This window comes from Tenebrio molitor, chromosome 5 (assembly GCF_963966145.1).
Source record: "Tenebrio molitor chromosome 5, icTenMoli1.1, whole genome shotgun sequence".
Lineage (NCBI taxonomy): Eukaryota > Metazoa > Arthropoda > Insecta > Coleoptera > Tenebrionidae > Tenebrio > Tenebrio molitor.
The window spans coordinates 3,421,310-3,448,459 of NC_091050.1; the positions used below are offsets into that span (position 1 = coordinate 3,421,310).

General features: G+C 31.6%; 4 protein-coding genes and 1 long non-coding RNA gene across 5 annotated transcripts; 2 read left to right on the forward strand and 3 right to left on the reverse strand.

The window, feature by feature from the left end:
• Window positions 1-1,894: 1,894 nt before the first annotated feature.
• CSN8 (COP9 signalosome subunit 8) lies at window positions 1,895-2,823 on the reverse strand. Its single transcript, XM_069047020.1, has 4 exons — window positions 2,627-2,823; window positions 2,488-2,558; window positions 2,254-2,435; window positions 1,895-2,200 (listed from the first exon to the last, which is right to left on the reverse strand). Exons 1-4 carry the CDS (start codon window positions 2,681-2,683, stop codon window positions 1,950-1,952), a joined length of 561 nt encoding a protein of 186 aa, XP_068903121.1. The 5' UTR covers window positions 2,684-2,823; the 3' UTR covers window positions 1,895-1,949.
• Window positions 2,824-2,898: 75 nt separating this feature from the next.
• LOC138130513 (uncharacterized) lies at window positions 2,899-3,974 on the forward strand. The gene is made up of 2 exons (XR_011159601.1): window positions 2,899-2,992; window positions 3,042-3,974. It is a non-coding gene; the product is annotated as an uncharacterized lncRNA (long non-coding RNA).
• LOC138130505 (sterol regulatory element-binding protein cleavage-activating protein-like) lies at window positions 3,677-12,456 on the reverse strand. Its single transcript, XM_069047011.1, has 9 exons — window positions 12,207-12,456; window positions 9,276-9,508; window positions 8,777-9,182; window positions 8,579-8,724; window positions 6,780-8,525; window positions 6,239-6,728; window positions 5,103-5,324; window positions 4,773-5,046; window positions 3,677-4,309 (listed from the first exon to the last, which is right to left on the reverse strand). Exons 2-9 carry the CDS (start codon window positions 9,437-9,439, stop codon window positions 3,924-3,926), a joined length of 3,834 nt encoding a protein of 1,277 aa, XP_068903112.1. The 5' UTR covers window positions 9,440-9,508; window positions 12,207-12,456; the 3' UTR covers window positions 3,677-3,923.
• A 1,002-nt stretch (window positions 12,457-13,458) lies between these two features.
• On the reverse strand, window positions 13,459-17,302 carry LOC138130512 (uncharacterized). Its single transcript, XM_069047021.1, has 4 exons — window positions 17,142-17,302; window positions 14,615-14,842; window positions 14,421-14,555; window positions 13,459-13,698 (listed from the first exon to the last, which is right to left on the reverse strand). The coding sequence occupies exons 1-4, from the start codon at window positions 17,154-17,156 to the stop codon at window positions 13,552-13,554; spliced, it is 525 nt and encodes a 174-aa protein (XP_068903122.1). The 5' UTR covers window positions 17,157-17,302; the 3' UTR covers window positions 13,459-13,551.
• Window positions 15,610-26,595, forward strand: fray (frayed). The gene is made up of 11 exons (XM_069047013.1): window positions 15,610-15,781; window positions 15,829-16,017; window positions 17,021-17,128; window positions 20,782-21,002; window positions 21,462-21,680; window positions 23,081-23,225; window positions 23,282-23,447; window positions 24,096-24,446; window positions 24,496-24,713; window positions 24,904-25,090; window positions 25,144-26,595. The coding sequence occupies exons 2-11, from the start codon at window positions 15,962-15,964 to the stop codon at window positions 25,219-25,221; spliced, it is 1,749 nt and encodes a 582-aa protein (XP_068903114.1). The 5' UTR covers window positions 15,610-15,781; window positions 15,829-15,961; the 3' UTR covers window positions 25,222-26,595.
• Window positions 26,596-27,150: the final 555 nt, after the last annotated feature.

Genomic DNA, 27,150 nt, shown 5'->3' on the forward strand with positions numbered 1-27,150 from the left:
CAACTAATAACTGACCTACGATAACCCAACCTCCGATAACAAGATCCTTTTTTGTCATACAAAAAGTGTATGAAGCGTGTCAAAAGCGAGAGTTCCCTTTTTCTTTACTATCGTTTTTTTATTGCTATGTATGAACTATAATACGGGGTTATTATTCATAAATGTTTCTAGCATTTAGTTGGCGTAGTAGCGCACCTAAAGCATAGTGCACGGCCACCTACGATGTTAGAAACATCGATTAACAATGATTTAGATAAGGGGCGGCTATGACTCTGACAGTGTCAGATTTTTCGTCTCTTTGCTAACTCAGCTAATAAACGTCAAACAACTGTCATTATGAATCAAATTTTAACGCAAAAATGTGTTTTACTTCAGAATATAAAAGATTAATCTTACTTTCGTTATGGTGTTTTCAATAACAAAGAATAGACATGTTGCCTGTTTGGCCGAGTTTCGGCAAAAATTTACAAATGTAAATTGAAACGGATATATGCAATCAGAAATACTTCAATCCCTGTCGACATATGGCCAAGATTTCAACGCCTTCTTTGATCTAAATAATTGTTGATCGCACGGTACTTCTCTCGTGTCAAAAATGGATTACTCCCTAGAATTCGAACTTTTAGGGAAATAATGTTTTTCATGTTGTGTGTAACTAGAATTTTCAAAAGTTATCTTGAACGCCTAAGGTTGGTTACTTTGAATTGAGAGATTAAATCCAAATAAATATGCTGCCAGTAACCAAAATTGATTGTGAAACGAAAAATCATCTATCACTTAGAGAGAAATTAGTCATTTGCAACTGCAATTAATTTGCTGTCTTACATTTTTGGGATATCTTTTGTTTGTCACCAGAAACCACATAGCCTCCAACCTAACCAAGGCAAATTTATGGCAACTTAGTAACGAATATCCCTAAATCCTAGGGAGTAATCCTTGGAGTAATCCATTTTTGACACGAGAGTAACCCTGTATGAAACCAAGACAGTAGCGGGTGCACAATTTATTGTCTAAATTGCCTTGCCATTTGTTCACGTATTCCTACTTTTTTTCAAAAAACGCCTAACGCATTAACATTCGCTGAGGATTATATTACTGTAAAATTTACAAACAAATGTGTTGTAAAAAAAATAGTACCTATTTTTTACGAGATCTAAAAAAATGTCGATTTCATCTTAATATGTACTTCATAAAGCATTCTCAACTTGAAATCAACTGAAATAAATTAAACATTTTGCTCACATATTTGTTTTTTATTTCAAATTAGTTTATTACACCTTACAGCAAAAAAAAATTCAATTCAATTCAATCTTCTCACATCTCAGAACTGCTAAACAATCCGCATAATGCCCTTGTCTTAATGGATCTAATTTAATTAACTGTTTATAATACTGCCCATATTTATCAGTTTATCACTCAATGTTAAACTTCCTGTGAGCCAACACTTGGCCATTATAAGCCCTATATTAAAAAAATAATAATTCCTTTTGTTCTTCACTAGTTCATACTTTGATCCTTCCGTGCTACAAAAATGCAATACATTATGAAATGAAATATTAATAGAAAAAGCTTACCATTTTATTAAAGTTGGAAAAATATAATATAATTTGTATTTTATTGCCTGAAGGCTGAACTGTCAAATTAGCGTAATTTCTGACCGCTGCTAACCTCAAAATTTTGTTTGTTAATGATTAGGATTTACCAATAGATTTGTGCATAATTATATCACACACGAAGTAAAACATTTTTATCATGTAATGATTATGTCTGAAATAATTACAGTAAACTGTTTTGATACCAGCCCACAATTATGTAAAAAAACATGACTTTACAATTAAATTATGGGCTCAAAATTATCTTTGGGGATGTTGGGTGAAGAAATTAAACATAAATATACTGAAATATTCAGATTACCTTACAATTATCTTATAAAAACAAAAAATTACAATTCAATTTTCAAGAAATGACACAAAATCTGTCAGTTTATATAATTGATCTTCACTACTTGTCTGTCCAGAAGTTTCTGAAATTGGTCTAATAGGATGGACCATTCGTGTATCAGCTTCCACTTGCCAACCTCTTTCTGCACAAGCAGCTGCACAAACATCAGGTGATAAACCAGTCATTGCAGAAACAGTATCTAATGTTATTGATGAATATGCTTGTGCTATTAAATTTACTGATCTACTTCTCACTCTATCTGCAAACATAAAATGAAAGCAAGTACATTTACCTATACTTACTTTTAAAAACCTTGAACTTGCTTCATAATATTTGCAACAGAATCAGACCAAGTGACTGAATTTAGAGCTTTATAAATTCCAGGAAAATCTTTCTTCCACATGTGTTGTGCCACTGTCCAAATGTTATTTAATTCTGGGGTACATGCTTTTATAGAAGGTGGTATACGTTTCCACAAGTATTTAGCATTGCATCTGGAAGTATCATCTACAATAACCTGATTATGACAAGGTGAGAAGTACTCACAAATCGTTTTCATATAAATATATGGCTAACAATTGTTCATAAACCTGTGGTGTTGCAACACCATTTTGAGCCTAAAATTCAGAAAAATTAATGGAAATGACAAGTTTTGAGGTTATATTTTTTGGAGATAATCATTTACCTCTAATTCCTGCTTTTCTAAATCTTCGGCCAATTTTGCTATATTACTTGGGACCATTTTGCGTAGGTTTGAAATCAAACTGGTTATTTCATAAATTATTCGTTTGAAAACCCTATACAACACATCTTTTTATTTATAGACAACCAACAATGACAAACACTTGCAATCTTTCAGTATGCTTTCAGTTACAGAGCACGTTAGATAGAGACAAAACTACAATGTTGGGAGAGAGGCGAAAAATTCTAGCATTTGTGGCCTATATGGTGAAATACACCAGAGAATCGCAAAAATCAAAATTAAAGTCAGTAAAAACACAATCGTCTGTTTTGCAATATGGATCTATCACATTACTCTTACAAGATAAATGTAATTTTAAAATGATAATCTTAATTAATTCTTAAAAGTCCAATTTTAGTTCAAAAAAATTATTGGGAAGAAAGTAGGTTTTACAAAAAAAGTAAGCAATCATAAACTCTATAAACAACATACATTCGTGCGTTGTATACAGAGTTATTCTGAAATAAATTTGGAAAAAAGGTAAGTAATTGGTGATGTCAGACAAAAACTTTTTCTTAAGCTTGTTTGACACGATGCTAAATTTTGTAGAAAATTTGTTAGAAAATGAGAGAGACCCTCGATCAGGACCAATGAACGATCAGGATCATAGTCTGTCTTTGTCAGATCCTGATCGTTTATTAGTCCTCTCTCATTTACTAGTAAATTTTCTCAAAAATTTAGTATCGTGTCAAACAAGCTTTAAAGAAGTTTTTCGTTTTCGAGATGGAAATGATTGAAAATTTGGTCAAAATTGCTTGCTGCTGAGTTAAATTGATTATCCTGGTAACTTAGCAACTATAATAACCAAAGGTTAATAATGAATGGACAAAGAAAAAATTAACAGCCGGCAGAAAAGCTACTAGCAAATATGTAACCAAAACTATATTGTCATAAGGTCTTACCTAATTAAAAAATCACAAATTAATTAAAATATTTATTACTTTACAAAAATATTTATTTTAACAGAACAGGTCGTAAAAATATTAACAAATAGCCGTTTTAAATGCATGTATTTTCGCCAAATAAATAAATAACTTAAATGGAAACAAATAAGGTATTCGAAACCCTAATATTATAAATAATGTTACACGTACATTACGTCGTTACGCTTTTTTTACGTATAAAACATAAAACACAGAAATTGAAATAATTAAAAAAAAAATTGTCATAACAATTTTAACGTAACCTTTTTCAGATTACATAGAATCTATTTCGTTCAAGGCACGTTCCCGGGAATAACTTAATCGAATTTATGAGTGATTATCGGAAATCTTACGATGCGTAATTGATTTCCATAATCACAGAACACTGCATCTCGCAACAAAATCAACTGTTTAATAAATATAAACGGTGAACGTCCTAGGGCTATAGTTCTAACACAATCACCTGACCGCACATCCCATATAACCAAACCTCCGTTTCGTGCTGTGACAACTAAATGAGGGGCTAACATTAAAACTTGACTGGAAAAAGTTTGGGAAACGTAAATGGTGTTCAAAAGATGACCTTGAAAACGCTCCCAAACACACAGGCGGTCATCTGCACCTAGAGAAATTACGTAGCTAGCCGAATAAGTTAACGAAGTAATGGTTCCATCGTGGGCTTGAATGTTATACACACACGCACCTGCAAATTAAAATATGAATATATACCTACTTATTATTATTCAAACTCCAAAATTAAAAGCCTATACTAATCATAAAATATATCACTAATTATAATGGGATATTATGATTGCAATACTTGAAGGATCAGTAATGAATCTTTTCTTAACCTAGAGTTAGACACAATATTTCGCAAAGCCTGTACGTTGCCCTCTACAAATTCGAATGAAAAACTGAGACTGCTACTCCAGCAAGTTGACAATTATTGACGAAGATTTAATATATTTCGAAGGTACTAAAATACCCCAACCTAAGAACCAACGATGGTTTCTGGTGCAAGTTTAATTTCTTCATAATACAAAAATAAATAAAATTGGCTTGAGTTAAACAATTTTTTCCTTTTCTCTCACTGATAAGAAGTTATTATGTACTTCAGAAATATAAAGTTGTCTGTTTCATAGTCTGCCCTAAAAAAATGTCTTTACCTGTTAGTAAATCCCAAACACAAAGCATCCCATCCTGAGATCCACTTCCTGAGGTCGCAGGACTTACTCTGTCAATAAACATGCAGGTGATCGGTCCACAATGACCGTGCAGCGTATATTGTGGACTTCCATCTTCCAAACGAAACACTTTTAATGTATGGTCTTGACTCCCAGTAAGTATTCTTCCTCCTTCACAATCAAGACATATAATTGGCTGCTGATGAGCTTTCAAGCTAAAGACTTTTAAACAACGAAATTCTTCATTGTCTTCATCCTTAAAATTATACATTTACACTTGAAACGCATACCTTATAAAAAAATTCAAATTACTTTTAAAATTAAGTTACTATAGTCAGGTACAGAGCCCACGGAACCAGTTCTCACATGAGTTCTTCGGTAGGCGCATGTAAAATTCCAATCAATTGGACGGCCGTGATTATAAGTTTGTAACTGAAACAACTCGAGCGTACCATACAATCGACATGCCACTAGTCTTGAACCGACAAGTTTTAAATTGCTTATACCCACTTCTGTGCCATCTTCAAATATGCACTAGAAAATCAAATATACATAAACATTAAAACAACAAAGGGTTAAACGACCAAGTGAATTTTTTTTAATGCTTCATAAAAAGTATAATATGTTAGGTCAATATCGCTCACGAGCAGCAAGCAGCAATAGTGATCCAATATTAAAAATTAAGATATGCCTGTTACTACTTTCTTTCAGTTAGGTACTCAATTGTAACTGGCCGATTAAAGTAAAGTAAAATCGAAATTAAGTTTTACGAGTATCATTTTCTTATCAAGGCGCGTACCGATTTGAGATGTTTACGCCCACGAAAGATTTACGTGTAAAAATAGTGGAGTACAGGGTGAAGATGTGTACGCGTAGCGTTTTAACACACAGAAAGATCATTCACTGCTTGTGAATCGTGGTGAAAATGTTCAATTGAGTACTCATTCACCTTAACATATAAAAAACAACATCCGACCCTTGTACATCTTGGCAAACGCAAGCACAACCGTATACATAATAATGCTCAAATCGGTATCGACCTTGATAGAATTTATTTTTCACTGCCACCATTTGCAAGGTCATCTATATTACAAGGACATTAACCAAAATTTAATAATCTATATAAATCAGCAAAAAATTGACAAATATTTTTTCACCAAATTTCTTCAGTAAAATTCTGCGTCGATGTTAAACTTAAAAAATGTCTTCGATTTGTTTGTATACCGACATTTTAAATATAATATTTACACGCAGAAATAAAACGTTACGTGTCATTCCAGAAATTAATATTAACACGTTGCGTACCAACGGTTTTGCTTAACTTTCCGTTGTGTAGCTGAAACTCGTGGGGAAGATATACTCGCACTAGAAAGGATGAAGTTTATTTTGAAACAATACGATTATCAAAACACGTTGATGATTACTCTGAACAGAATAAGTTATCATACCTTCAATCGCCCTGTACTGCCCTCCCAAAACTCCAATCTTCCGTCAGCACACCCAATAACTATTAAATTATCCAAATAATCCATGCACCAAATAGGAGACAGTTTGCTATTAAAGTCAACAGCACCATTTAAAGTTACATTATCACCAACAAATTCCAAGTCAGTTTTATTGAAATTTCGATTACTTTCACTATAACTAAATCTTTTATTTTCTTTGGCCTTTTTCGCTTCCTTAATTCTGCTCCCTTTTGGTATATCACGATGGAAATATAATTCCCGGTATGTTCTATTAAAGTCTACTTTGGCATCGTACGAACTCCACTTTGAATGATCTTTCACATTCGCAAAATTTGTATTAATTCGATGTTTAAGACCGGGAAAGAAAGAACTTTCGCATCGAGATGGTGGTGAACCAGATTCATAGTCTGAAGAATTATCGTCGCCTTCTTCGGAAACATCGTATGACAATTCGAAAGTACCACGAAAATACCTTGAAATAAATTCCTTAAAAGAGAACGATTTTTCTTTCGTGTTTACTTACGATTTGCGATCAACATTAGCTAAAAGTTCTCCGGTACTACTATCCCAAACTTTTAATTGTCCGTCCAGCGAAGAACTCACTAGATTGACGCCATCCGTGGCTATACATTCGACTTCTTGTTGATGTCCTTCTAAAACAACAGGGACCGCCTCCAGTAGAACTTGATCTTCTACGTTGTCTTCATTTTTTTCACTGAACCAAGAAGCTCGCCATTCCGCATAATTTCGCGAACAAATGCATCGATACAATACTACGAAAGTATATCCCAAAACTACTACACTAATAAAACACAAAATTGCTATTAAAATCATGGCAAACACTGACGTTGGATAAAACGGTTGTTCTGATTGCGGTACAGTTGTTTTCCGAGTGGCAGTTTCCATACCATTGAAGTCGATCGGATCCAAAGCTGCTGCCAAAGCTTGCCACTGGAATTTTTCTCCGTATTTTTCATCAGGGTTCCTCAAAAGGACGGCCTGGTCTGGACGTATTACATGTGATATTTTTATATTCGGAAGTATGGCAATATATTGTCCACTTAGTGATAAATTGTACTTTCTGACGATGCTGCTCCAGTGTTGTGGCGACAGTTTTAACCACGGTGCGTAGTCGGAATGTTTTAAATTTTCAAGATCGTATGTGTGATTTTGTTGATATTTGTAATCAATAGGGCTTTGAGTAACATAACTGACTCTATTGATAAACGTGTTGTTAGTATTCAGTAAAGGAAACAATTTGATAGTGGAATAGTTTTGTCCTAAGTCAGAGTTATTTGTTTCTTCTACTCTGTTACGAAAGTAATTGTTATTTAAAATATAATGTTCTATAAGACCGCTGTTGTAGGCAATATTGGTTATCCATATCACCATAAGTATCATAAAAGCTCTGTGAAAAAATCGAGTTCTGGTCCAAATATTCACGAGTTTCAACCTCTTTGGAATTTTCTTTTCTTGAGCTCCCTGTGCCTGCCCGGCAACAACGTTGGCGGGAAATGAAGTTAACCTGGGATGTGATTTAGACCTTCGCATACCAGCGTTTCCCAAAGATCTCTCATAAAATGCTTGACTTTGATATAAACTGCTTCGAAAATTGAAATTATTTTTTTCAACCATGTTTTCTTTTCTCTTGATATCGATACCTAATACGGTGGAAAAGAAGACCATCTGCATAAAATAATCTGTCACCAATCCTACAACAGCAAAAATGCAAAACTCTTGAATCACTGCCACAAACGTAAATATTCCGAATGTCAGTATCGTAATTTCCAAAAGAAGATTCTTAGTGATTGACCACCCTTCTCTACTTAAGCCTTGTGCTATCCGAATTTTTACATCCAGATGTAAAGGTGAAGATACTACACTTTTCGTTAAACATAACACATTCTCGAGTCCAACAAGTAAAACTAAGTACGGAAATACAACTTTTCCGTCAAGATTCAGAGTTAATCCGAAGAAAAAACACAATCCGTAAGTCATTGTGAGACTAGTAAACACTGTTACAACTGAAGAAAACGCCATTCCAATTTTTGAATGGATTAGTTCAATTTTGCTAAACGAGAAATAAAAATAAAGGAACAGCATTAAAAAGGCCACAGTTATGGGAATAAATTCGACGAAATCAATTTCACCAGGATATTGTATGATAAGAGTATTATTTAAAATGGTCGGATCTGTGTCGGAATTATTTTCGAGAGTTTGATGTAGCGGATATGCAGACTGAAGTTTAAAACGTAACCCACTAACAAATCTGAAACAAACAACAAATTAAAATAAAATAATTCCACATTTGGTTAAATTTACTTCGGGTCATACTCTTTAAAAAATAACGTAATTGCATATTGTATTATCCTGTATCTGTTTCTTAGAGGATATCTTTTGATTCCCGTATCAAAAACTTTCATCCCAAATAGCATTTCCGTTATTGAAGTTTTTCCTTTTTGAAAATTCTAAAAAATAAAAAATTATTAACAAAATCAAAATAAACCTCTCTTTTCTTACGTGATGATTAAAAATTGTTGTAAGTAAAGAATTGTCTTGAGCGAACTGGAGTACATCTTGCTGCCACAGATTCGCCGGAGATAAGACCAAACAACTATACTCGGGTAAGATATTTTTGTAGTTCGCTTTATTTCTTCTTATCGCTTCGACGTGAAGACAAACGTGTCCCAAGGTTCTGGACGATGTTTCATCTTGATAATTTCTGACAATTTCCAAAACTTTGAATGCTTCATACAGCGGCGCTCTGAAAGCGTCACCTAACGTTAATTCTGGTCCCCAAGGTAAAACCGTGCTTTTCAAAACCACTTGCTGAACGTAACAAAACGGTTGAACATTGGAACTTGAATTTAATGTCCATGTTTGCCGGGGTGAATTTCCCGGGAGAGGCAAATTTAATAACGGATAGCTGAAAATTGTGCCATTTATTATCATACCTTATTGCAACCTTGATTGATTATGTAACATTTACATACATACTATTTGAATATTTATTACTCACCATGAAAGTAAAGTTACACAAATTGCAACAAAAACACATGTTGCAGGATATGTGCTACAAAATAGACCATGTGCATAATAAAACTGGGCTATTTTTTCCTGAAGTGTTGACGTTTTTCCAGAAAAAGCACCCCTCGGACGGGGTTCCTCTCCACGGTTACTCATCTACTACGTTACGTTTTCCATGATAATTAAAATGTACAAAAATTCCCTGATTTTTTTCTATAGCCAACCCTGCAACAATTTGTTCCTATCTATAAAATACATGTATCAAATGAAAAATGGTAATAATCTTTAACAGTCAAAATCATGATATTTTGTTCATTCATGTCGGATTTTTGGAATATCTATTCTGCCAATCAATTTAAACTGTTTGAAGCCTAGATATTCCAAAAATCCTACATGAATGAACAAAATTAGAGCAGTCGTACATACAGCGTGATCAACAATAACTGAGTCTGTTGGCAATGAAACAATTGAAAAGTACTGGTGTTTTTTGTCTCGTAATTGGCACTTACCGGATTTTTCAACTTGAGACGACATTAAAAACATTTTGGTTATGCCGGTTATGTTTATGCTATTACAAAAATGAACCTTTGAAGGTAAATTTCAAATTTGCCAAATTTCATTGTTACCAACAGATTCAGTCATTCTTGATCACACCCTAGATAACCTAAGGTTCTGCGTAGTACCGGGTGATCAAGAAGGACTGTTTAAGTTGGCAGTACAATTAAGAAAATTTTTTAATTCGGTTATTTATAACACTGCAACTGGATATGTTTTGTTGGTTTATTTGACAAATATCTGATATAGGTATAGCATTAACAACGACAAGCCGCCAACAACCGGAAGTTACTCCTGTTATACGATTTAAAATACGATCCAGTGTCACCAACTTAAACAGTCCTTCTTGATCACCCCGTAGAAAAGAAAATGACCAAATAATTTCGAGTTTTGAAATTTACCACTCAGAAATACCAATTATAATCAAGACAGTAATTATAATGAGAGTAAAATATAGATTACAATTTGTTTTTTTTTTTTTTTGAAATGACAAAATGACGGCTAAAATTCTTTACTTTACAGTCGCGATCAATAAATTTTGGACACTAAAATGTCATCATGCTGTTATACAATTCGAGACACGAAATTTCGGGCATCACTGTCAATATACCGTCAAAAATGTAAAATAGGCTTCACATTATTAACCTCAATTTTGACATGCGATTGACGTGAACAGAAAATAAATTTCAAAATTTGACTTTTGAATGTCACGTTGACAATAAAGAGTGATTTACATCATAATTTTTTGAAGTAACAGAAAATGATGCCCGAAATTCCGTGTCTTTATCTGTACATTCGAAAACGACCTTTATGTATGTATTAATAACCTTAATTTTGATTGTTGTGTCAATTTTGAAAGTGTGAATGTCAGATTTAGCGACAAAACATTCAAGAAGTTTTAAAAATTAGACAAATAGAAATGAACGAGGTTTTGATTAATAATAGAAAATGAATAAATAAAAACCATCAACTTATATTTATTGACAAATTGTAGATAAATTTGACAACAATTTCATCATTCATGCGTGACAATTTCAATAAAGCATGATTTAGAGTTTAGAGTCTGTATATGCCAGAAAAATGATGTCCAAAATTATATGATCGCAATAGTAGGTACATAAAATAGATACACTTATAAAATAAACATTTATTCCTCCTATTTTTTTTTACTAACCCTCCACCACCCGGCGTAACGGCAATTTTGCCGGAGTACAGTGGCGAGCACGGAATTTCGCACACATTGGACATTTCACTGACTTAATTTTATTAAAATGAGATACCTACTGGCGGCAGTTTCGTGACAGTTTAGGTGAAACATCAGTCATGATCACATATATCATGCGTATCCCACCTCATTATTGATTATAATGACAATAAAGCTTAGACTAGATAGTTTTTTTTTAATGACGTACAAATTGGCGTGCGAAATTCCGTGCTCCCCACTGTACATACACTATTACGGATATTTCTATCAAGTAATAGTGCAGTGCTAATCAACATAATTACCGGCGTCTCGCCCCCACATTTTGACTTTGTTGTGTTTTATTATGTTCTGTGTCAATGTTAAGGAACTTCCTCACCATATGACATGAGTATAATTTATATATTTTTTAATTTGAAATTTAATATATATGTTTGAATTTCAACTACCAATGTGTTCCCTAAATCCAGAATTTTTAAAAAGAGATTGTGGTACTATTCCCGTTGCTGAAATTATAAGTGGTAAAATCGAAATAAAAAAAAAGGCTATATTCTATCTCGTGATTCGGAAGTCACGTTAAGCCATTGGTCCCTGTCTATTGAGCTGGTCATCATACCCCTCATAGATTTGTAAACCAGTCCTAGACTGTGAAACAATTTTTTTTTTATTCCTACTATACAAGGATTATTAACTGTGAATAATTTCCTCCTTTATTTACTTACAATTAGAATCTCAGTTAAAAATCAAATCCATCTTTCTAAAAGGAGAAGTCAAGGTTAATACAATTTACACAATAATTATTATCAAGAAGTGATTGTTAGTTAATTCTTCAATTAATCTTTTCAGTTTAGTCCATTGTTGACCTACGCCTCGTTGAAAAATAACCACAAACACCTAATTCAGAAAGTGACGATTGCGTTGCATTAGATGCATTGACAAAGTGTTGACAAAGGTCATATAAACACCGGATAAGCCTATCCAAATCTTTTTCAAGTTGTATTGGCACTTATCTTATTGTAATAATTAAACAACAGTAGTATACTAGATAGCCACCCAACATTTATTACTACGTTACTATAAATTTTACGTGCCAGTACCTAACCTACAAACTTAAATAGGCAACATTTTCTGGTGTAACTCGTAGAAATTAGCAAATAAAAAACTTACCTTTGCAAAATTCATATTCAACAATTCCAACTAGATTTAAACTAATTAATGGTAATTCAGATTGTTTTAATCAAACATTGTCAACACCACACAAACACTATGCAAACTTCAAGTGCTTCCGCAACGACAGAATTTTTACAATTCCCACTAACCCACTATCACTTTACTATTACGAGATTTTACGAGTTGTAGTCTCTAGTCCTATCCGTGCATGATCACACACACATGTAAATTTAAGTTGGAGCAGTTACAGAGCGTGGTTTGATACCAAGATAATTTACACTTGAAATATGCCTGAAGATGTCGCTCGTAAAGCGGGAAAAGCTCTATGGGAAAAAGAATAACATTTTTGAAAAAGTTTAACTTAAAATCTTTAATTTCATTTAGTGCAACAACATGTGCTGGATTTTATTTTCTTAATGTATCAGTAAGGTAATAAAGAAAATATTCTTTTCAGGCTGCGGCTTTACAAACTTTAAACCTGTGGTTTACTTTAAATTAATGTATGCAGGGATAAAATAATAAAAAAAGAAGTATTATATGCATAATTATTTTTTTTTAATTGTCACCCGGGCGCCATTTGCGTCCCGGTTTTGTTTTGAGCAATCTGCACTCTCGTTGGCCGGCCAATGAGCGGGCTCTGTTCGTGGGGCGTTTGGTCCCAACTTTCCCATAAATAGGTGACACCGGCCGAAATTCGGCCCACTTTCGTTCACGCTCTCCCTACACAAAAAAGACTGTGGCTCCGTAAAAGAGTAAATTTTTTATTATTTTTACTAAACAACCTGAACTTTAATTTAGTAGGTAGTAAAAAATAAAACAAATCAGAGCAGGCGTTACAAATTATCGGTCATGGTTTGGACATCCCTCACATAAGTCTCAATTATAAACATTTTAAAAGGGCAGTAATCGGCAATATTTCTTTTTACTTAAGTAGCTGACTCATCATATATCAATATCATATCGATCCTTTCGTGATTGGAGCACATTTTCATTAACAAAAATTATTTCAGAATTATACGAAAAAGAACTGTCAAGTGATTGTCAATAATGCCAGGAGTGTCCAGATTTCATAGTAAATAAAGGTATCAAGTTATGTGAATCACTCTGTATATAATTTTTTTTATTATCATATGTAATAATTTAAGGAAATCAATTTTAATGAACAAACAGTTTTTATTAAGAGAGTACGATATGTTTGTGGAGCATATAAAAGTTGCTATTAGAATTTTGGAGAAGAAATAAAAATTCGTTTCAAATGCAAAATTTTATTTACAAGCAACTGATTAAATTTTCACACAGGTCATCATCAACTGTAATTGTTTCTCTGAAAATTACATTATTATTAAAAGCACCTGCACCCCATCTCTACGGTAATTGTTTCAGCGGGTTTCCAACAGCTATCACTTCTTTTTTTTCTAAATACATGCATTTCTTTAGTCAGTGTTACACATTTATTGTTTTTCGCAGATTTGCATCTAACCGAATGTGGCTGTAAAAGATAAGTACATATGTGTACATATTTACATGGAACTAACTTTACAATTAGTAAAGTTCAAGCGTTTTTTAACTTAACAAACGCGACTTTTTTAAATTTAAATATAATCAGTTACATTTAATTTAATAATTCAATCATTTTATATTGAAAAGAAGGTGTAAAATACCTTATATAACACCTTCAAAAATATTAATTCTGAATAATTTTAGAGAACATTAGTGAGAAAGAAAATGATACAATTTTCTTAATATTAGATCTACAAATAGGTACGACTTATTTTAAATGTTCTATGCTTCTCTGTACAGGGTGTTATTGAAATGCGTGACCAAATTTTAACCACGAGCTGCTGGCTTCATGTAAAACTCGGAAAAATATTTTAAAAATTCTACGTCAAAAAATAAAATGACATTTACTTTTTGAGCTACAATTTTTTTAAATTGTTTGTAGTGTTCTACGTAGTCCCACAACCTTGTAGGTAAAATTTCGGCACATTTTAAAAATACCCGTGTATATAATATTTTATAAAATGTAGGTACGTCAATACGAAGTAACCTCTAGGAAATATGCTTTTTAAAACAAAGAAACCGCATTAGTGTACTTTTTATAAAATATGATGAACAGGGTGTATTTTTAAAATGTGCGGAAATTTTACCTACGAGGTTGTGGGGCAACGTAGAAGACTAAAAGCAATTTTTATGTTACTACGTCTTACTTACATTAGTATTTAAATTGGATGGAACACATGCAATGTTGTGATAAATGCTTGGAAAGACATGTTCTCCAGACGTTGGAACTTTTGTAATATTAGTCAGTTTCTCCATGCAATATTTAGATTTTTGATGATCAATTCTCTGTAAATGGAAATTAAGGGTTTCTCAAGGATTTAACTTTTACGAAACTATGTATTTACCATTGGAATGCCCCGTACGCTCTCATATTTTTCGTAGTCTTCGTTTTCATCATACGTTGCTTGATTTGAAAGATATAATGCTTTTTGTTCTAATTCGAGCCAGCCAAAACCACCATCAATATTAGAATTAAACTCATAGTCCTCAGGTGAGTTGGCATAATCTTCATTTTCCGCATCAAACAATTGTGTTGTTACGGATTGTGATAACAAAGTCACAACTCCTACAATCTGAAACATACAACATATAAATACATAATCCATATCATAACACCCTTAAATAAGTTTTGCCGTCATAATAAATGTCAATAAAACATAAAAGGCGGTTGGCTATGAAACAAATAAATAAAAACTTACGTAACTTAATATACTGTCACTTGTCAATTTTGGCATTTTGGTTAATTTTATTTAAAAAAAAATGTTTTTCACAGAGAAAATGGTGACTGAGTTTACCTCATACGACCTTGTTTGTTGTCATTACCCTAAAACCTTTATTCATCACAGCTGCGGGGAAGATCAGAGCTTCGCCCCATGATTTCAGACGTTTTGTTTTCCATAGCCTCCCTTTAGACGCTTTTATTGATCATATTGTATACCTAAATTTATACATATTTTTGAAGCACACGTCCAAAGAAATTCTAAGCTTTTTGGGGATTCCAAATGGTTCAGCAAACCTTTTATTTATCCCATTCGCGCCACTGTTACATTATTACTGTTGCGAACCAACAAGACACCTTTAATTCAGCAGCATACAGGAAATTTCCAACAATTATTATTATTTATTTTTATCCAAAAAACAAAAAGATTTTTACTTTTAAAAAAATGTGTTAAACACTTGTACCCATCGATACGTATGACAATAACAGCTCGATTCATTTACAATAATATTGCAGAAATTATTTAATAAAAACGTATCCATTAAATATTCAAATCTACAAAATTTTCCGTCTCCAGTCATCAGCAGCTTTGCAGTGCAGAACTGTGACGACTCTCATCGTATGTCACCTACGTATAAACGTACTAATTGATTTTAATGGATAAATTAGACCATTTTCTTCTATGGCCCCTAAGGTCTTGTTGTGTAGAGACATTATATTTGATTAAATGAAGAGAATTACAATTTCAAGTTCGTATTATTATATGTGATAAAAGTAGCTGAAGTAAACGCAGGTATGTCTATCAGTGTTCAAGGTTTTCGTTTATTAAAAAAGTTTTAGGACAAAAAGATGATTTAAAGGCAAGATGGAGTGATGGAGCAGTTTTAATGTGTTCAAATTTATTAATATTATCTGTGAATTTTTAGTTTGTGTAGTTAAAATTTTGTGATTGTTGAAACGATTTGAATAACAAATGACTATGTTAACTTCAGAAGAAGAAAAAAATTTAAGTATCAAAAGCGAAAACAGGTAAGAAAATTATTCATCATTATACATATGTATGCTAATTTCTTTAATCACAATTTATGAAAGATAATAAAACCATCAAAACAGTATTTCAAATATGTAATTCTATTATACACTTTTGGTTGAAATTACTTGCCATAAATGACGAACGAAAATTTATTGATTTATTATTTATGACTACAAATGTTATATCCAGTATTAATGACTTAATCTTAACCAGATTTTCAAATATTTCAATTGTTCTAAAATTGATAATACATACCTACCTACATACTATTTTTTTTTTTTTTAGTTATAATTTAATATAAATTAATGAGTCAATATATTTATGTATACATATTTTTTATATTTATTTAATTTAATTTAACAAAAGTGGAGGAAATCATAAAATGTCATGAGTTTGATAGTGACTTTTTTTTTAGTTATTGACATTTAACGGACTTTTCTAATAATGTCTCCTAAATGAATAGTTCAAACAAGCACAGCATATTATGAATGACTATTATGTAATAGCAATAATTAATATTATTGGTACATATTATATTGATAATTAAAATAGACTTTTTTTATTTTTAAAAGCAATGTATTATCAGTAATGTCAAAATAATAATTAATAAAAATATTTTGAAGTCGGTACTGTTCCAACTTTTGCAATGAACGGAATTGAGTTATTTAAAATTTGTATGTAGGTACATACTAAATATTATTGTAGCAAGTATAGTAATAGAACATACAAGTATAATACACTATGCTGAAGAAACAACCAAATTTCTGCACCTATTTTTATATGACACTAAAGACGTAAATAGGTACAATGTACGATATTAATTTGACCTTACAAATGCATTATCATATGAAGTGAAGATAGGTTGCTAAATATAGTATCATTTGACAATTTATATATTGTTTAGTTTTTAAATTATTCTTGTAACGTTTATATATAGTTTTATCATCCCTCAATATACAGCTGATTAATTTTTATTCGAACATTTTTTTTCTCTTTCAGTTCCTTAAATCGAAAAAGAAAACCAGGATTATACAAAATGGAAACGTCTACAGATAATGTAATATTTGAAAACCACCGTTTTCTCAGCACACTTTCTTTAGGAAAAAGGTAATATACTCACCACTATGGTTAACATTGTTCGTGGTAAATTCTCCACCGAGTAACTGTTCACGTACAGATAATTGCAACTTTTATATGCTGCTATGTTAATTCCATCACATATTAAATGAAATAGTGTAGTTGTTCAAATTCAGTCGATTACACCATTGAAGTGTTCGAAACATTTAATAGATTGGCTGAACAGCAGTATAAGAGGATTAATTACATTTTGTTTTATTTGCTGCCTAATCCGTATGTTTTAGATAAAATTAAGTTAACTGTAGAATTTGTATGCACGAATAATATTGACTTAATCATACTAATTAAAAAAATTAAGTTTATTAGACAACATTTGTAATGCGTTTGTTAATATGCCTAGAGATTATCTTATGTAAAGGTAGGTACTATTGCAATGTAACAATCTGTCACGTTATTGTTTGTAGATATCCTTAGAAATACAATAAGCGCCACAAATTTGGAATAATGAAAATATTACACTTCCGGTTGAGATTTTCGAAAGGAACTCGGATAGGTCAATATTATTTTTTTCACTTTTAAAATTCGATATCTCTGAAACTATCAGTCCAAACGACATACTGCTACAATGGCGAGCAATAAATTTTGGTCGTCAATGTCATTTTAAAATTTCGGGTTATTATCACAAATTAATTTTTTTCCTGATTCACTGTACACTGACCTAATCAATCGGGAAATAGTTATTTACATAAGAATCGGAAAAATCTCACATTACTGAAGAGGAGCTAAATTGAAATACGAGGCACATTGTGCCGAGTATATTAAAGCTCCGAGTCAAGTAAGAGATTTTACTGACGTGTTTTGGATTAAATTTTTCCGGAAATCGTAAAAAAGACGAAATTTACAAATTTTAGAAATTTTTTTTACAAATTCCACAAAAATCAAGTTTGTCAATTTTGTTGGCAACTATAATTACAAAGTAAAAAACATCGAAAAAATTTATTTTGCGTCTTGTAAAGTCTTTGCAGTACTAGTCCGGAAAATTCAATTTTCCTGCGCGTAAATAAGCAGGAAAATGTTGTTTCCAAGACTATTTCCGGAAAAAAATTAGGATTTAAAAATCTACCTTTTGTGCAAAAAAAAATGGGGGTTGCCATTTATAAAAATGGCGATGACGTCATTGCGCGGAAACGGAAAGGGGGAAAATTGTCAAAAAATGTTTCTTTAAAAAAAATTAAATTGACGTGTCCGAGATCTTTTTGAAAGTCTACACACTAAGGACAATTTGTTTGTTCAGTTATGTTTCTTTTTATAAGATAGAAAAAGTCCAAATTACTCACTTTGTATTTTTTGCATGGTGTACTTTACATGTGCATACCACACACAGGAACGTTTAAATTGTTTTTACTGAAAAACTTGTTTTGAATCTAATGTTGTCTAAAAATTAGTACTTCGCGGGAATAGTTTTCTATATTATAAGACAAACATTAGTTGCATTATTATCGCAATACCTACCATAAATTGTAACTCTGCACATCTGTTTACATATAAATAACCTAGAGTATAAATTTAACCTTTCTATGGCGCAAAATATCGAAATAAATTTAGCACATTCAATAATCTGCTTGGAGCCCATAAACTTACCTAATTAAAAAAGTGATCCCTAGTTTTAAAATTTCAAATCATTGCAATTTTACTTTACTTTAGAGTCGTTTGACCCACTTTGGCCCACATGATGTGGCATAATGAGATATCTGACGAAATAATATGGGGTACTTTTTAAAAAGATCAAATAAAGTCAATTAGGTAGGTACCTAATTTAATCAGAAAACACATACATTTTATTATCCACACATTTATTATAAATGTTCGACTTAACCTATGGCAGAAAGATACTGCCTTTCGTATGTAGTAAAAAAGTATATCGGTTCACACTATTGTACGAATTACGAGGCAAAGATACACAGTGTGGAAACTAGTTACGGAATAAATTCAGTAATTTTAAAACTAATAACATTTGCGAAAAACGCTGAAACAGGTCAATTTTGATTTCTCATAATGCTTATTTTAAGTTGCTTCTCTTGTTCATGTCGTCATCCATTTTGAGAGCTATGGCGTCACATTCATATTTTTTTAATAACAACCTGTACCTAAACGACAAATGAAAAAAAATGATACTTTACATAACAAATTTTTTGAGAAAATTACAAATTTTATTTCAAAAATTTAATTTCATTTTTAATGTAAAAATTCTTTTGTACAGGTTTGTTTAACATAGATTTATTTTAATAGACCAAACAATTTAGAAGATTTTCGGCAGAGAATTCGCGCTGAAATGGAACAAATAAGCTCTGACGTTATAGAGCGCACTGTACAAACTGTCGGTGAGTGCTAAAAAAATGGTTGGCGGGGGACAATTTCAACATTTGCATTAAATTTTATTAGTAACCTTAGATGTTTGTTTGCTTTTGTTTGAGGCCAATAAACAATTTTATTTTAAAAATTAAATTACATTTTTTAAAGTAAAATTTATCATTTTCTCAAAAAATTGTTATGTAAGGTACCATTCATTGTTTAGGTAGTAGGAAGGTTTATCATAAAAAGAAGAAAAAAGTAGAGATTGTTATTTAAAAAATTGGTGATGACGTCATGAACAAGGGAAGCAACTTAAAATAAGCATTATAAGAAATCAAAATTGGCATGTTTCAGCGTTTTCGACAATTGTCATTAGTTTTGAAATTATTGAATTTATTCCATAAGTAGTTTCCAAACTGTATCGTCATCTTCTTCTCCTGCGTATGAACAGTGCCCGCAACGATTGAACTATTTGCAACTTATCCAGTTTTCATTGGATTAAGACCAGTACCTAAACATATTCCGCATCATTGCCGCTCAAGGCTTAATTTTCAAGTCGTTTTGTTATTTGTCTTTTTCAATTTAAAATTTAAAGGATACTTTCTCGGGCCTACCTTTTTTTTTCTTTTGTTTCATTTAAAGCAATACGTAAATACGTGATTTTGTAAAAAGTGCTTTTTTTTTCCTTCTTAATTGTTTTCAAGTACCAAGGAGGTTGCTTCTTTTTTGTATACTTATAAGTGAGATCACATTGTCTAATTAATTAGAGTAAATACTCCTATTAGCCCCTATTAGCCTAACCCACTTTGTCTCCCAAATCTCAAATCATTTGATTTGAATCAAATGACTTCGCTGAACAAAACATATGTTATCCTTATTTGTACCATCGTTTTATGGTACAAAAAAAGGTCTTGAAAAGCATCTATTTCTTGGCAAACAATATGGGTACTACATAAAGTCCGAGTATTATATCTCGACAGACAACACAAATTTCCATAAAAGTTATTACTTTTGAAAGAATGATTTTAAAACTACGAGGTGCGACGAAAAATGAGAGTGGGTACAAACAGGCTTTATTTGTGATATAGATCTGTTTACAACAACTGAAGTCCTTCAAGTTCTTCTAAGTTCCGTTCAAATTGCTACATTATTGTTTGACTCAAAATGTATTTAAATAAATAAAAGCGTTTCAATCTTTAATTAGGATTTAGAAAAATAATGCAAAGAAAGAAATTATTCAGTTAACCAACTGCTTTCAAGACATCTAAAAAAAATAATTGCGATAACATTACATTTTACATTACAAATTCCATGTTAATTTTTAATTTTAGAAAAATATCAGAAGATTTACCACTTGGAACTCACGGCATCTTTCGACAGAAACAAACAACATTTGAACACCCCTTATCCTTAAGCAGCTACGCAAGAGCGGCTCGTCAGTCGATCGGTAATATAGGAAACATATTGTCAAGAAAGATGGCGGCGTCAACGTCTCAACCGTCAGTTCCTTGGCCAAATTCCAAAGACGATTACGAATTAGGCAAAGTAATCGGTTAGTAATCACATAAATATTATTTGAGAAAAGAAAGTACTTTAATTTGATGTATTGTAAAGAAAGTACAAATTTAAATTTAAAGGAATAAACACGAGTTTTTCAGATTTGGAGGTTATGTACTTTTTTGGTGTTTTAATTCCGGTTCTGCATTTTTGTAATTTACGAACAAATCTTTTCGCTTTAGTGAAGTGATTAGTGAAAATCCAAAATTGTTTTGTTCTTAACTGGTTGACTACATTTTTCTGTAATATTCAAAATGTAAATGTATTTTTTTAAACAATGTCATGTACACATACAAATTGTTAATTTCAGGCGATTGATTTGCGACGCACAATTGATTTCATTTGACCTCATTTTGATTAGGTTAATTGTTTATGGGTTGAAATGTTATTGTAATCTTTATTTAGGAGAACTTTATTGATTTAATGTTTATTACTTTATGTAATTTTTCACCAGGTGTGGGGGCTACAGCAGTGGTACATGGGGCGTTTTGTAAACCTAGAAATGAAAAATGTGCCATCAAAAGAATTAACTTGGAAAAATGGAACACTTCTATGGATGAATTGCTCAAAGAAATCCAGGCTATGTCTAGCTGTAATCATGAAAATGTGGTCACCTATTATACAAGTTTTGTTGTGAGAGAGGAGTTATGGCTTGTTTTAAGGTTGCTTGAAGGTAAGCAAGTATATAGAATTTTTTCTAGTCTAGTTCTAATAAGTCGTATTAATTCTGAGTAGACTGAAAATTAAAAAAAAAAAACACTTGTGTAATTTGTGATATTTTTCTAAGAAGATAGTTGAAAGCAACCCAGCATTTTTATTTAAAATTAAAGATATGGTTAAATAATAGAAAATAAATATAAAGTTGTATAGGGTATAAAAGCAATGGGAATTGAAAATTTTCTCTATATTTGCACAGTTTGCCTTTATTAAGTCACTCAGCCTATATTCCTGATCTAAAGTAGCTTATGAGTAGTTAAAATTTACTGTTCATATAAAAATAATGTAATAACCATTTATTTATAAATTGCAAATTCTGGTACCTATTTTTCTTTAATGCCTATTTTAATACTTTTCATTAACTCTGGTGTTACATACTATACACTGTATATAATGTTTATTTTTAAGAATCTTTTAACAGCTTATATAACGTCAATTTTTTTCTACGGTATTTGAAACGTCACATTGAATCCATTCAAGACATTTTTTACTGAAAAATAAGTTCATAAAAATATGAATCTTTCAGTTGTGCAGTTTCTTGTCACTCAGTTTTCAGTTAAGTTTTACGTTTTTCTGAAGCAGTTACATAATATTAACTCTTATTCTCAGATTTTTATTTTTACGATTGTTGGTGACTTAATTAAAACCACGGTATTATGTATTGTATTGAATATACAAACTGATAAGAAAAAACGAAGACGACAATACCAATTATTTTAATACCAATAAAAAAAAAAAAATCTAATGTTTCCGAGAAAACAAAGAGCAAAAATATGTTTCAATGGTGTGTGAATTGTAATTTATAGGTTTATTTTCATTTATGATCATTTTTAGTGGAACCAGAATTGTCGTTTTACTGTTATTCGCAATGGGAATAATAATAAAACTAACGCCATTAAAATAAACAATAATTATATGCCCAACATAAAATAACAAATTTCCTGTCAGGAATATTTAAAATTAGCATATCTTCGATGGTCTGGTATGGAAACCCAAACTGCCTATTTTTTGGCAGTGTTTACAATTCTATTAACACCATTCTATGTATATGGGTCGCAGTATTTTTATAAAAATGATTTTTTTTTTACTTAAAAAACAGTGTATCAGATGCTTTTGGCCTATAACTTTATTATTTCAAACATCTAAAGGGGTACAGTGTTCTATTTTAAAATTGTAGGTTTATTACGTACAATTATGTAATAGAATACCAAATATTTGACTGTAAATTGATTTCTTGTCACCTGAATTTTCATCTATCTTAAATCTTGGACGATAAATAAAAAATGCAAAATATAAAAGAGTGGATCAGTTCCGATATCGACCCATTTTGACCTTTTTTTTACTATTTCTGTATAGGAGGAAGTCTACTTGACATTATTAAACATAAGATGCGAGTAGCGAATTGTAAACATGGTGTATTTGATGAATCAACTATTGCCACGGTGTTAAGAGAGGTTTTAAAAGGACTCGAATACTTTCACAGTAATGGCCAAATTCACAGGTATTCAGCACTTTTTATATATTTTTGTAGAAATTAAAAGTTGCTATTGTCCTCAGAGATATTAAAGCCGGAAATATTTTACTTGGTGAAGATGGCACTGTCCAAATCGCAGATTTCGGCGTTTCTGCATGGTTGGCGACTGGTAGAGATTTATCTCGACAAAAAGTGAGACACACATTTGTTGGAACGCCCTGTTGGATGGCTCCAGAAGTAATGGAACAGGTTAGTAAGTTTTTATCGTTGAAAATATTTCTCATTCAACATTTAAACATTGGTTAACTAAGCAGTAAAACTTTACATAAACAATTAAACCTCAGACTTGATAACAACAATGTAAAGCCTTTGTATTACTCTTTATAAAATGTAATACCTTTTGGAGGTTTCACAGCCTACGTCGTCAATTAGGTCGTGTTAATAGCACCGTTGCTCTTTTTGTAGAGATGATGACAATTAGTTCAACTCTCTACAAGGTTTTACGGCGGTCAAAACCCATTATTATTTTTGAATCGTCTGCTATTGTTTCCTTGAGGTAACACCGATTACGCTCTTACAGAATCTAAAATTCAGCTACGTACCGAGTGTTATGGATGTCCACGTAATAAATTTAGTCACCAATAGAACTCTTTAAAATAAACATTTTTTACATATTGATATTTTTTAATCGAATATTTTTTTTCATTTTTCTAATCCATAATTCGACACTTCGCTTCAATCATCAATTGAAATGAAAGAGTGAGTGAAAATGTTTTTGTGCAATAAAAACTGCACAGTTTTTTTTTTTTGAAGAAAGAAAGGTCGCCATTCTAATAGTATATAACGGTTTTCCTGCCTTTTTCGGTACTTTTCGTTAAATTGAACACAATGTTCCAGGATCACGGTTACGACTTTAAAGCCGATATTTGGTCCTTTGGCATTACGGCTATCGAAATGGCAACGGGTACCGCCCCCTACCACAAATATCCTCCAATGAAGGTACTTATGCTCACTCTTCAAAATGATCCGCCTAATTTAGACACTGGAGCAGAGGAAAAAGACCAATATAAAGCCTACGGTAAAACATTTAGAAAAATGATAACAGACTGTCTTCAGAAAGAGGCCTCAAAGAGACCTACTGCATCAGAATTATTAAAGCATCCATTCTTTAAAAAAGCCAAGGATAAAAAATATTTACAACAAACGCTAGTGGCTATTGGACCAAGTTTGGAAACTAGAGTTCAGAAGGTCAGAACTTTATTACCCTCAACGTAAACGTTGTAACATTTCCTTGTAGGCGTCCAAACGACAACCGGGAGCTTCTGGCAGGCTCCATAGGAAAGAAACAGGGGAATGGGTGTGGTCAAGTGAGGATGAAGGTGAAGAAGGAGCTTCTAGTGAGAGTGACACAGATTCAAAGCCTATGAACACACTGGCTTCAGCTGGATCATCAGGATCGGATCATGAAAGCAGCGAAGGAGATCCTCCGCCAGTCAATTTAGTTTTACGAATGAGGTAAATTTTAAAATGTTGTACAAAGGAGTTACTGTTAAATTTCCATCTAGAGACGAACTCCGCTCCTACGACGTATTTGTAAATTGAATCGGTACCCTTTTAGTAAATGTAGCAGACTTTTTTTCACTTGCGAACAGCATCGTTTACCTTGCTTGCTTGCATTTATTTAACTCTTAACTTCTTTTTATAGAAATGCCAAACGTGAATTGAATGATATCAGGTTTGAATTTGCCGTTGGTAAGGACTCAGCTGAAGGTATCGCCAGTGAATTGGTCGGAGCTGGACTAGTCGACGGTAAAGATATCAATGTGATTACTCAAAATCTTCAAAAACTTATTGACTCAAGAGATATGATAAAAGTAGTAACTTTTCCATTGGTAACAATTCAGTTGAAAACAAGATATTGTTTTCTACTTTATTTCAATTTTAGAATTCGGGACTGAATAATAACGAAACTCCAGATGATAAAGCGTTGATAGGATTTGCACAAATATCAATAACTGACTGAAACAGACTGGAAGTTTTAATCCAATATATCTCCTGGAATCTACTGATCAAATTGTATATAGGCTAGGTAGGTTTTATAAATTAACTCTAATTTTATGTACTACCAAAAAAAATTCTAATATTTTGCCTTTTCACGTCATGTTATTTTATATAGTCATTTTTATTGTTCATTTTTATTAATTTATTTTTGAAAATTTTTATTGTGATCAATAGATTTCAAGTATTTGTACTTAATAGTTTCACATAGTACCAAGTTATTTGCAGCTATGTCAATAATTGTTACAATTTTAAGGTGTATTATAGTTTATTCCAACTTTCATGTTTTCAAAGATTTTTATTGAACTGTTAGCTTATAAGAAAACCGTATTGCCTTTTTTAGAAGAAACTAGAAATTTAACAGATCGGTTCTGCTTCATATTAAAAGTTAACTTCAGTAAATTAATCTTAGTAATGGCCTAAACTATAGGCAAGCCAATATGTTGTTACGTGATCATTATTATTTATATGTGGGATTGGTAAATTTGTAAATAGATTATTTATTTATTCCAATAATATAGATGCAATATTAAGAAGTGGTCAAAAATAATGGAGTACTTACTGTTTTATTAGTACCTTAATTCGTAGAATGTGTTGTATTGCCTCAAACATTGAGTAGTCAAAACATACAGAATTTTTTTGAAGAGAAATTGTATAAACTCAAAACACTTTTAATTGAATTAAAATCAATGCACAACGAATATTAAATTTACCTTGATGTTTTACTAAAATTTAAGATTATAAAATAAAAAACAACAAATTACTTTTTACTATTTCAATAATCTCTCTTGTTATTTTATCTTTACCTTTCATCAAAACTGTGATGTGCCCCTCTTAAATCTTACATAAATACACTACAGTGAATATAAAATGTTATTGAATGTATTGTTGAAACTTATTAAACTATTGAACACTGAATTATTTGCTATTTTTAAATGTACTCTTTTACACCATACAAAATAAGAGATGGTGAAAAAATACAAAAATGACATGTGTTAGTAAATGCGAATGCAAGCCCTTTGAAAAGATTCTGTATAGAGAATTACACTAATCTAAGCAGAATACTATTAATGATGGCCACGCTTAAATCCCCAATAATATTAAATACGAAATAATTAAATAAATACATACTTATAACAAGACATGTCTATTTTCTTCTGACATAATGAATTTTATTTTTTTGTACACCATTCATGTAAAATATCGTAACCGGTATGAGAAGTTAAAAGTCAAGCAAATTGGTGATTAATTTTTTTAAACCGTTCACTGTTTTTATAATACTTAAATTATTGATTCCAACTTTTAATATTTTAATAGAAAATAAATACTTGTTTTTCCACTTTTTACTTTTTCTTGTAAAAATTAAATGTTAATGCTATTATTTTCAGAGACATTAGCCCCTTCCCCATGAGTCAAACTGATATCTTAAAAAACAGCTTAAGTGGTTTTTGCAATACTCCAGCTGATGATGGCGACAAACCTGAGTCAAATGCGATTATCGAAAAACTGGAGGATACATTTAAAAATTTTCCTATTTAAGGGGCGTTTTTCTGACTTCACAAATGTTATGCTTGAGCATTTCAATACATTAAGTAATGAAATCTTTGCGCTGCAGCATTAAAACTCTTTATTGCGCGATGCAATTTGCATACTTAACTGAAAAAAACCCATCCCGGAAATCATCACACCGCTACGACTCAAAAATACAAATACATTTTTTACGGATCTGTTGATAACAGTCGGCTTATATCACTTTAATAGATAAATATTCCGTAAGATTTCCATTTATGGAATGTAGCGCGAATTATATGATACCTTATATTCCAAATTCACATATTAGTGCGCGTCAATTAGGTACTTACTTGGTAATGCTAATAAAATTTACCACCAGCGA